The sequence below is a fragment of the Dreissena polymorpha genome, chromosome 4, assembly GCF_020536995.1.
Source record: "Dreissena polymorpha isolate Duluth1 chromosome 4, UMN_Dpol_1.0, whole genome shotgun sequence".
NCBI lineage: Eukaryota > Metazoa > Mollusca > Bivalvia > Myida > Dreissenidae > Dreissena > Dreissena polymorpha.
The window spans coordinates 10,652,377-10,664,955 of NC_068358.1; the positions used below are offsets into that span (position 1 = coordinate 10,652,377).

At 34.2% G+C, this 12,579-nt stretch overlaps 1 protein-coding gene across 1 annotated transcript; it reads right to left on the minus strand.

The window, feature by feature from the left end:
- Window positions 1-1,504: 1,504 nt before the first annotated feature.
- LOC127879792 (hemagglutinin/amebocyte aggregation factor-like) lies at window positions 1,505-6,647 on the minus strand. The gene is made up of 5 exons (XM_052426845.1): window positions 6,463-6,647; window positions 3,910-4,135; window positions 3,237-3,368; window positions 2,560-2,683; window positions 1,505-1,648 (listed from the first exon to the last, which is right to left on the minus strand). Exons 1-5 carry the CDS (start codon window positions 6,463-6,465, stop codon window positions 1,582-1,584), a joined length of 552 nt encoding a protein of 183 aa, XP_052282805.1. The 5' UTR covers window positions 6,466-6,647; the 3' UTR covers window positions 1,505-1,581.
- Window positions 6,648-12,579: the final 5,932 nt, after the last annotated feature.

Consider the following 12,579-nt stretch of genomic DNA (forward strand, 5'->3'; position numbering starts at 1 on the left):
CGTTTTTGAACAAACCCTTGACCCAAAAAATAGTTCGTAATGGTGAAATTTCCAAAATTGTTTGGTTAGGAAGTGAAAGGAAGATGATTTTTTTAACAGTAAATATTTCATACAATTGATAGAAGACGAGTGTAAGAGATGAACAGATGCAATAATGCGCACAGTAAACAATTACATTTACAAAGATTGTGTTTTAATACAAAGACCTTTATTGTTTATGAGGTACAATATAACGTCGAGTGTGTCCAAATGGGTATAAGGACTTGATTCGTTAGATAAAATGCTAGCACACATCGGGTATGGACTTTTATCAAATTCTCAGAAAAGCATTCTATTTTTATTGAAAATACTTTAAGAAATAATAGTTCTGTGTACGAGCAAGGATATACTAATTACTTGAATGGTAAAAAAAATTATAAAAGCAAGAAGTTTCAAGAAAAACCGGGAATCGAACCCAGAACCTTCGAAAGCAATATCCAAGCCGCTACCATTTGTCTATTGAAGCTTTTTTAATTTAAAATTGCATTTTAAACGTTGTGCAAAACTTGCTATATTAATATCGTGAGCTAACATAGTTGTTTCTCTTTGTCGCATCGTTATAATGTGACGTTGGATCGTGTTTTCCTTGCCATACAAGTTTCGGAAATACGAAATCAAGATGTTTGATTATGAGATTACGATGCAAAGGTGCGAGAATACGATGCTAGATTGCGAGACCACGAAGCGTGACTGCGATTACACAATGTGTATCGCGATACTATTGTCGTGTTTTAACATCGAGTTCTCGCATTTTCGACCGTTGCAAAATAATAAGGGCGAGAACGCGATGCAAAGATGCATGAAGATGCAAAGACGCGAGATTACAGTGTGAGATCACAAAATAACCTTCTAGATTTCGCATTGTGATCTCGCGATCTTACATCGTGATCTTGTGTTCTCGCATCGTGTTTTCGCATTTTCGTATTGTGCATTGGCGATCTCGCCCTTATAATCCACAGTTCAATTATGCGAAATAACGAATGACCACCATTATATTGACATATTATACCGCCTTTTAACAACGGCTTCACATCTCTTTAAAGATAAGTTATAATAAAGCCAATTTCAGTTCCCAAGTGACGCTCAGAACAAAAAAAATGTGTGTTCTTTGTGTTTACGCGATTAATGGGTCGTGTATCTCTTATTCGCGCTATTCAAAGCCCTTTTGATTAATGTATGTGTAATTGTTTACTATCATTTCAATTGATGCATGTTTAAATAATCATTTGTTGCATATGAACAAATACGATATTTTGAAAAGATCTCATCCTTTATGCTTAAATCAAAACTCAATCGAACACACAATAATTGTGTCGATGAAATAATCGGCCGATGTGTGTAAACAGGTTTTAATCTTTAATAAACCGCAAAATAACGGAGCCATATAAACCGTTCATTCACGTAAACATATTTCCTTACTTACATTGTAAATCATCTCTAACTACATTAACAACAAAAGCCAAAATAATAACAACAATTGTACATAGTATATTTGGCGATCAAATAAAGAGGATACAATCAATTAACAACTGTATATTGTCACTATCCAACGACGATTAGTCCGTCCATCACATAAGGCGTGCAAAGCTCGTACTTGAACCTTCGGTCTCTGAAAATTAGGTATTTTACATTTTTTCCGAGGTACTTATATTCCGACATAACGACATTGCTCTCGCAAAAGAACATTAAAAACAACTGCTTTCACTGTATGCTCTTAAAGTCGTATTTGATCATATGCATATTCATTTTAAGGTATGACCGATGAAAGGAATCAGACGATGCGATTATTATATCCCTCCCCCGGTTTGAAACATACCTGGTAACATATTGAATATTTGATATGCAAGCAGTCATTAGTGAGTGAGGCAACATATTGATGCAATGCCTTAATTCGCCACATAAGTGAGGTATTTCAACGATGTTTAAAGTTGCAGAGAGCCGATCGAGCCTTAATTCGCCACATAAGTAAGGTATTTCAACGATGTTTAAAGTTGCAGAGAGCCGATCGACACAAAAATTGAAAAATTAAGTTTAACTTATATTGCATTTGCTGACATAGTTTTAAAAAAAAAATCAAATATTTTCGGATATGAAAAAATGAATTGTGCGAAACAAAATGACTGTGACCGGTCCTATATCCGCCAACCCTGAACAGATCAAAGAGATTGGAAATAGTATATTTATAGTATAAACGGTGATGTACTGTCATTTAATACGTCTTTATGTTTCTAAGGTGATTCATTTGCAAAGCTTCAAATTTATTCCATGAGTTAAAAAAAAGGTAATGATCTCTTTGAATGCCGTGGAATTAAACCTGGGTCTTTGAGCTTAATTTGAAGTTTTAAACAATAATGGCAATAAAGGTGTGTGCGCATTTCGTTTCGTATGAAGCCACATTGTTAAAATAAAAAAGATAATGTCGCTTCAGTTTTATGTATGTATATCTGATAGGTACAACGGTATCTTATCAGGTATATTCGGTTGTAATAGCCTAAAATAACTACGAAACATTTCCGGTACTCAAAATTGTTGTCGTGATACGAGTCCATCCCTTTCATGACCAGACCGTCCGGACTGTTGAAGTTCTGGGCTCCGTCAAATACGTTCGTCCAGTCAGTAAAACTGCAGTCGAACATGTGGATATCTGGAAAATATACCATGGTTTTACATATAATAACTTCACTTCAACCGATCAATGTCATTTGATTTAGCTAATTAACTTAAATTATACCAACACGCGGAATGAGGCGCAGGTTGCGGCTGTGTATCTGATGTATCTCTCAACAGCTTCATGTGCAACAGTTCACTTGACAAAAGAACCATGTTTATTCAGCACATGTTAGTTTGAACATTTTAATCGTGTGATTTGCGCCGCGTTTGTAAATGCCCGGTATTTTAAACAATCACAGATCAGATGCACTTGTTTTATTTGTAACTTGTGTAGGCTATTTAACATAATCTTAAACGCTGACATTAAAAATATTGAAATCTAAACGAAAGCGAAGAGCTTTTTCATAGTAAGTTAAGAGCAATATATAAGGCAAGTATTACGCATCTGCATAGTTTCGTGATAAAAATACTATTGCTTCAATTTGTGATAACATTTTTACATAATGCATAGTGTCTTTTAAAGTACAAAAATGCAACATAGTACGGGGATATTTGTAATTTCTTGATTTTATTATGGTAAACCTTACCAGGTAGTTGACAACAATAGAACTTCCAGATCCTGTCTTCTGCTCCATTGTCATGGACACTACCCATGCCGTTGATGTAATTGTTCCTGGGACACTGGAAAACTACAGGAAGGTCGTACTGGTTTTCGAAACCTGTAAGCCAAAAAATTGATTAAATAATTGATTGGTTCACTGCTTTATTTCAGATCGATCGCAGCGAATGTATAAGACTAATTGAGCCGCTCTGAAATCCGCTTAATGAGCCATCAAATGTGTAATAAGAAAATAAAAGTAGAACAAGTAGACAGGAACAAGAATATGTGTCATCTGGGCAACCGCACCCTGATATTGTTACAATAAATATAATATTGCAATACGCTATAACGTTTAGCTTAACTCTCCTTTGCTAGAAATAATGCAACTATAGCAATATGGCCGATGTAGCATTTAAATATGAAATTGTATTGCAGTTAAAGACAGATGCTGTGCATTTGGGTGTTTCATTTGCCAAATTAAGCAAATGCAGAAAAATGTATCACATTAATTGTTTGAATTGATTTTATCACATCTTAGCTAGCAATCATATTTATTTTTTTCTAAATTACGTATTAACTTTAAAGATATGTTTATCAATTGTACAGTCTTTATCACATGTACATGTTCCACAAAGTAACATATATCTTATTTCGAGCACCTGACCAATAGCATTGTGGCCTCGAGCCTTTCTGGTCTGGTAGAACATCCCGACAACCAAATGCAAAACGGCGGTCTTCTGCACCGTTGTCATGAATACTTTCAACGTGACTTATCGTCTGATAAGGATGGTCACACGTGAAGGAAAACTCTTGGTCGAAGTTGTTTACATAGTTCTGTGCATATGTAACGGTTGTTCCCCAACATAGGAGCACGAGATGAAAAATCTACAATGGACATTAAGCTAAACGTGTTCAATATGCCAACTTTGTTATGGTATAAATGTGCAACTTACATTCCTTTATTGTTAAAAGATGAACATTGTGTTTAACCCATTTATGCCTAGTGAACTCTCCCATTCTTCTAAATTGGATCAATTTATTTCCAAAATTAAGGATGTCTACTATATGTATTTTTATCAGGGTTGGCATATTGACCGGTCAATTGAGTATTGACCGGGCCGGCGGTCAATACCTGGTTAAAACCGGTCAATACTGGTCATTATTGGTCATTATTGGTCAATACTGGTCGATTGAAAATTGTAGAATTTAAACATCACAAAGAAAGACTTTAGGCTATTCTATATTAAATCAATTATTATTCTGTAATTGATAAACTTCTTTTGAGTTTTTTATTGTAAAAAACAATCTTTAAAGCTGTAAAAAATTACTTCTTAATTTTTATGGAAACGGCCTCAAATACATAAGGACTAAGGCAATATCTTTATCTCAGTGTATCACATCTGTTACTAAAGTATTATTACTATCGTAGTAACCATAGTATTTCACTGATCTATTGATATATCTATTTGATAGGCTGATGGGCAAACAGAACTGCTGTGTTTTCTAGAGTCATAAATCTGGCCCCTAAGCCTTAATTAGTAATAAAATGCATGCAGTGTTATGTCCCTGATATTGACAATGAAGCAAATCTGCCCTTCGGCTATTTCATTGCACTCACACAAAAGGTAACTTGCTATTAATGTAATAATTACTTCTAACTTGTCTCCTTTCTGTATTAAGAGGGTTTTTTCCTTTCATATTTAAAGTTCAATTGGTCTTCAAATGAATAAGCAATAAAAGTTCTTGATTTTGCTAACAAATAATGTTTTCCAATTGTGGGTCTACTCTAGACTCTTCAATTATTTTTTTACTTTTAATAATTATTTCTTATAATGTTTTTTATTTTTATATCAATGGAAAATAAAATATTTTTTCACTATTTTGTTTAAAAAGTACTTAAAGAAATCTAGGCAAGAATACATGACAAGTAAGGTTTGTGTCAAAAAGGTGCCATTTAAGGCCCTATTATCTGTTTTGGGTGCCCCAACCTCACAGCCTAGGTGAGAACACAGTGAGAAGACTGTGGGGACAGTAGGCATGAGGAACAACTAATACACAGTAATGGACAGGTTCTTGTTGAATCAAGCACAAAATTATGTGAACATTCATAATTCATTAGAATTGAAAAAGTTCAATCAACTAGAAAAATCCAATTGACCAACTTTGACTTATTTGCAAAATTTTGAGAGATTGCCCTACAAATCGCATGAACAGGTATAAAATAGTGGGTATTAATAGCTTAAGACATTATTGGCAACTGGTCTGTTTAATTTATATTATCAATATTGTTTAATTAAGCATGGAATATTAATCAAAATTGGGGGTAAAGTTCAATCGACCAGTATTGACCAGTAATGACCACTTCAGGAGTATTGACAGGCGCGGTTTTAACCGGTAAAAACCGCCGGTTAAAACCGGGGGCGGTCGATTGGTGCCAACCCTGATTTCTAAATTAAGAATATTTCTTACAGAAATTCTTTTAACCAAACCGCGAAGACGCTAGGCATAAATTTGTTGAAAGCCACACACCTTGAAATGAAATACATGTTAATCAATACATATAGATGCAATTTGAAAGTGAGCACAATTGTCATTAAATCTATAGCCTAGTTAGCAAGTAATTTATTATTTTTCAAACGGTACGGCTTTTAAAACCGAAAGTAGGATTTCTTTACGTATACGTTCATTTCGACAAACGCGATTATTTTTAAGTTTTAAAGCGCACAAAAGACGGATTTTTACCTTGTAACCACCAGATATATTCGTATTGGCATAGATAAAATTAATGACATGAATATAGCCTATTTAGCAAGTAATTTATTATTTTTCAAACGGTACCGCTTTTAAAACTGAAAGTAGAATTTCTATACATATACGTCAATTTCGACAAACGCGATTATTTTTAAGTTTTAAAGAACAAAAAGACGGATTTTTACCTTGTAACCACCATATATATTCTAATTGGCATATGTAATGTATGTTTCTTATTTATACTTAAATTTTTTATGCCAAATAAGTTGTGTGGCTTTAAATTGTACAGAATTCTTACAAAAAGAAGTATTATATATCGCGACCAATTATTATCTATTCGATAATGTTTTTTGCGTTCATTAAAACATATTCAAATTTGATGTTATCCAAAAAAAAGATTTTTACGAATTTTATCGAAATATCCAAAACATAAAATATGTCTTCTATAAAACCTGTCTTACCATAGTGATGTTGTGTAGTAACAAAATAGCACTCGACAACGACTGTTCTGATGATCTTTACAGTACCAGTATTGCAATTAAATTATGTTCGTGTGTACCATGTGTCCGTTTCACACAGTCTTGTGATACGGAAAATCACATACAATCATAATAGTTCCTATTTCTATAACAGCAACACGTGGCCTATCAATGCACTGCCAGTCAATTTTGACAGATAAGAAATCCTTTCTACTGTTTCAATGAAACATTTCGGAACATTTGATGATTGTGGTTGGACAAAGCATGTATAGTATCAGACTTCGTGGTCGAAGGCACGCTGGAGAGAGGACACTGTGTCTACATAAAGTAAATGGGAAATGCTAATAAATGGAGATGAAAGTTTCTGTACTACATATACAGTTACTGGTTGACGGAATTTTGGTGAGAAAAACAACTAAATAAAACAAGAAATAAATTGAACAAAATATTTACGGCGTTGATTGTGGTCGGTGTTTATAAACGATCAAAAGTAATATCTATGAGATAAAAAATAGCAAATGCCTTTTTTCTGCGCAGTTCTTAGCTGCATCACACGAAAATCAATTTCGGGGTGTTTCGCCTGATTGTGTGGCTTACTTCGCTTTATTAGATATTATTACTCAGATATCTACATTTACAGAATAGAAAAAAAAACACAAGAAGCATGAAAACAAATGAAAGGAAAGGTATATAGGTCAGCCGGCAACACTCGAATCTTATTTGATTCCAATATTAATAGCATCGTGAATCATCGTGCTCATGCTTAATAAATTGGTCTAAATGGATAAATATTTCTAATAAAATTAATAAAATTGGTCCTTATCATGCAATTGTTAAAATCACATTAACAAGAAATATCTTTAAAAAAGATATACGGCGTTGATAGTTCAATGAATGAGATCAAGGATAGCGAATGTCTTTGTCTGTGCAGTTCTTACGCGGTGTTTTCGCGGCTTATTTTACATTATTATATATTGCTGGTCATAAACCTATAGATACAAAACAGAAAACCAAAAGAAGAATGGAATTGAAATTAAAACATATGAGTCAACCGGCCACACGCGAAGTATCCGTATTTATAAGCGCGTTTTTCGAACAAACCTGTTTTAGTGGTTTGTCGGGCATTGCTATTTGATTCGATTATTAACAGTATCGAGAATCCTCGCGCTCATGCTTAATACATTAGTTAATAGGGTGGAATAATTATTGTTAAATTAATCAAAAATAATATTTATCATTGTATTGTTGAAAACGCATGAAGAATCTATTATTGACATACCAAAATTATATTGCTGAATATCTTCATTTAACATATTTCTGGTCTAAAGTAAATTCCAGGTCACCTAGTTCACGGATAGCGTCTTTATTATATAACGATTATTTTTACTGGCCGCGAACTCCGGTGATGACCTGTATATAAACTCTGACATTCACACACTGGCCGCGAATTGACCCGATACCTCGCGGGTTGAAATGCAATGCATTAAAGTGAGGCCTCGCTTCCACTGCTCTGTATGCTTTTACATGTTAAGATGTTGACAGGAATATGGCAGTTGTTACTCAATATGAGAACATAGCCTTTAAGTATAAACGCTTTTGCGCTGGTAATTTTCTGAAAATTAAAGGTGCACGCACAAACTGTATTGATGTCGAGAATTGAGTGTAAAACTGTTCTATCTATTAAGCCTTTTCATCAGAGATAAAATTGTTTCATGCAGTAAAACAGTGTTACAAAGACGCGGATATGTTTCCAATGTTCAGGTGGTATACTTAAATCAGCCAATGGAATAAATGAAGTGTATTCATTCGTACCTAGCCGCGGGAAATTTTATTTGAATTTTACTTACAAAGGTCAGGTAAGGTGAAAAGCGGGCTTAATAGCCCATTTCACTCCGAGTAGTCAAGAATATTTACGATTTCAGCCGATAAGACTCCGAACAGGTAACTGGCTGACCAATGAAATGCTGGAGTAAAATGTACAATTAATCTATTAATAGTAGCAATATTTGTAAATTCATGGCGGATATTTTACTGATAAATAGAGAATACACCGAAGAAAATGCCGCACGTGAGTCATGTGAAAAGTTGTAAGAATATGGGCAGTGGTGGAAACGATGCTAATAGAGAATATCATGTGAATATCGGATAAAGATCAAGTTTATCATGCGAGACTTAGAACCGATGTACCAACGCGAGGCAAGCCGAGTGTTTAATAACATAGTCGAGCCGAGCATGATAAACTTGATCTTTATCCAAAACTCACATAATATTCTATTTATCCTATTATTTCCTCCTTATTTCCAGTAATAATTATCAAATATCGCATTTTTGGACGATTTTGAGTTTCCGTAGTTGACAAAAACAGATTCTCCAATTTTTGGAAAACCCCAATTCTGATCTAAAAATAGCGATAGTATAAATCGCATGTTTATACGATCGTTGTAAACAGCTCGTATCTATCTATCTATCTATCTATCTATCTATCTATCTATCTATCTATCTATCTATCTATCTATCTATCTATCTATCTATCTATCTATCTATCTATCTATCTATCTATCTATCTATCTATCTATCTATCTATCTATCTATCTATCTATCTATCTATCTATCTATCTATCTATCTATCTATCTATCTATCTATCTATCTATCTATCTATCTATCTATCTATCTATCTATCTATCTATCTATCTATCTATCTATCTATCTATCTATCTATCTATCTATCTATCTATCTATCTATCTATCTATCTATCTATCTATCTATCTATCTATCTATCTATCTATCTATCTATCTATCTATCTATCTATCTATATATACTGCTAGTCGCCAACAATTAGCATTACAAGCAGGCGCGTGTCAGTGCTAGGAAATTAAGGAAGAAGTGTATAGGAGATAAAAAAGTAATACATAATGTATTTGTGAGACATAGAAAAAAGGTGATAGTGTTAGTTAAAAGAAGAAATATACAAATAAAAGGTTAAAAACAGCCAACCTGCTTAGAAACTGTGGTCTAGTTTGGTCATCCCCTGCCTAAACTGGTCCAGGGTAGGTGCCTGTACAATTTGCTGGTAGAGAGTTCCATAGGACAATAGTGGCTGGATAGAAGGAAAATTTATAGTAGTTGCTTGGAGTGGGGATTTGTCTGAATGAAAGAGGGTGCAGATGTCTAGTGAGTCGGGTCGGAGGAGTGACGTAGGGAGGCATTGGTACAGCAACCAGTCCGTGGACAATTTTATAGAACATCAGTAGCCGGGAGTCATACCTTCTGTTCTCAAGTGAACGCCACCCTAATTTGTCTAACATGTGTGTGACACTGTTGTGATACGAGTAGTCATTTGTAACCCATAGTAACTAATTATTGATGTTATATTAATTTTGTAAAGTGATTGTGGCAAACTACCGATTGAAAAGGCATTTTTTTAATTTCAACAAAGGAAACTGTTGAAGCAGACGCCATGCTGATTTAATGTAAACATAATACTCCAGAATGTGATTGGTTAGCGTAGTCAGCTGATAGATAGACTTCCGAGTTTCTGCGAATATTGCCGATCTCCTGGTGAAATGGGCTATACAGCTACGCCGAAAATATATGAATGACATACCATCGCCGGATATCTTTATTTAGTATCTTTCTGATAATAAACTGATCAAAATAAACTTCAAGTACACATCGTTTACGCGATAGCGTTTATATAACGATTACTGTAACTGACAGCAAACTGACCTTGATACCTTGTGAGTTGGACTGCAATTCATTAAAGTGAGGTAACAACGCCACTGCTGGAACGACGGCTTGTTTAAAACTTTAAACATGTACGTGTTTAACGGTCAATTTCGAAAACAATTTTAAATATTTTCGTCAAAGCGTATATCAGGTTACTGAACAACAGTACTTATATGATCTAAAATGTATGAGTACACATAATGCAATATCGTAGTAATTACCAAATATGAGAACACAGCCTTTAAGTACAAACGCTCTGGCGCTGATATTCTTCTAAATATAAAGGGGCACACACTCTGTATTGATGTCGAGAATTGAGTGTGAAACTGCTCTATATCTCAAACCTTATCATTATAGATACACTTGTTCCATGCTGAATACGCAGTTAACATCGTTGCTAAACGAACTGTAGTATCCCTTTTCATATGCTATACTTTCAAAAAAAATAGAAAGTCGATTGAATAATATAAACGTTAATGTGAAATATGTTTGTAGATTGCACGTTTTCTACTGCGAAAAGTTGCAGGCCTACCGGCGGGAAATTTTATATTCAAATTTATTGGTCGCTTAAGATCAGGCTTAGGTGAAAAGCTGGCGTATACAGCTACGCCGCAAAATTGAGTGAGTTTGCCACAAACGTAATATTCGTTTAACTTAACTTAGGTTTCACAATGTAAATAAAAGTGTATTTAACAAAATCGAAACGAAAAAGAACAGAACCGTATCAAAACGTTCATTTAAGATATGATTGTCGGACGTGATATTTGCACACGTTATTAAGTAAAACCCAGTTTTGACGATATTTTGAAACCTGAAATTTAATCATGCTTCACGCTGATTGGGTTCGAAAAACTACCGGTTGATAACCTGATAATTTTGCTCTGCCTAGGTGCTAAGATGTTTGCGATTTCTTTTCCCAAAGTTTAAGAGTTTTCACCCTTACCCCATATGTACATAGTGGTCGTGTAAAGTTTATCAAAATATATCAAACATTATTTCATTGAGCTTTCGGAAAAGTATTTTTCTTTTTTCGGTTTTGGCAACGCTTAATTTGTCAGTAATCGTTCGATACAAAATTAATTGAACATTGAAATTATAAAAAAAAAACAAGTAAATAGATCATGTTGTTAATGGTAATGGTCGCGGGCAAGAACGGTTTAAATCTGTAAATAATGATGAATTAGAGTCTGACAATATAAATAACAAAAATACTCAACCATTAGAAAAATAAGCAAATATCTCAAATTCATCTAAATTTAGAAAGTTCCAATAGTCATTATTGCTACAACTTCTTTCTTGAAAACCTATGAAATATCCAAACTTACAATATATTTGGCATTTTACAAAGATTAATAAACTAAAGAGAATTTTATCTACGAAAAGCTCTAAAACGATTTGTTTTTGAACATTTTGCCTTGCTTCAGCACGATTTTCTTGCAGACTAAAGCATCCTATGCGCCTATGCGACTGATGGCTAGGCGTTTCGAGATCCTGTACATCCTATGCGCCTATGCGACTGATGGCTAGGCGTTTCGAGATCCTGTACTCTTCTATAAACTGCATCGGAAAAACGTCCGGATGATTATCTTAATTTAAACAGATACTTCTTGCTGAAGACCACAAATGGCAACCAGCAGAGCTTGTTAAGAAGGATTGCTATGGGCTTCGATTCCAGTTATGCCATAATGGGTACAAGGAAAACGGCTAATGGATTTGGGTTTTTTAAAAAAAACGTTTCATTACGCATTACTGGTATATAAAAAATGCTAGTTTAATTTATGATTAACTATTTTAAAATGTATTGAAAACTATTGGATATAACTTACTATTATCATGGTGTAATTTTATCAGTAAAATAACAAAAGAAACACAACTAAAATATTAAATGACCTACAGTGTAGTGTGTGGGAACGTTAAGTACATGAGGTTAATGATGAAGGAATCTACGCAAGCAAAACTCAAAGCAAGCTATGACAAAGTCCGACATTCAGTCGTGAAAAAATAAACCAGCTGTGATACTGTAGGCACTTGCACCAATCACACCCCCACCCACACACACACACACACACACACACACACACACACACACACACACACACACACACACACACACACACACACACACACACACACACACACACATATATGTATATATATATATTTATTTATTTTTATTTATATTTAAATATATTTTATATATATATATATATATATATATATATATATATATATATATATATATATATACTGTAAATGAGTTTATGTAACTGCTGCTGCTTCTGCCTTTTTTTTTGCTGCTACTGCTGCCGCCGCCGTTGCCGCCGCCGCCGCTGCTGCTGCTGCTGCTGCTGCTGCTGCTGCTGCTGCTGC

What these genes read in the sequence shown, in the direction of transcription:
- LOC127879792 (XM_052426845.1), bottom strand. An exon ending in CTATTGTTGTCAACTACCTG is followed by an intron (nt 2,684 to 3,236) that starts GTAAGGTTTACC and finishes TATATTTTCCAG; the next exon opens with ATATCCACATGTTCGACTGC. An exon ending in TATCACGACAACAATTTTGA is followed by an intron (nt 1,649 to 2,559) that starts GTACCGGAAATG and finishes CCTAATTTTCAG; the next exon opens with AGACCGAAGGTTCAAGTACG.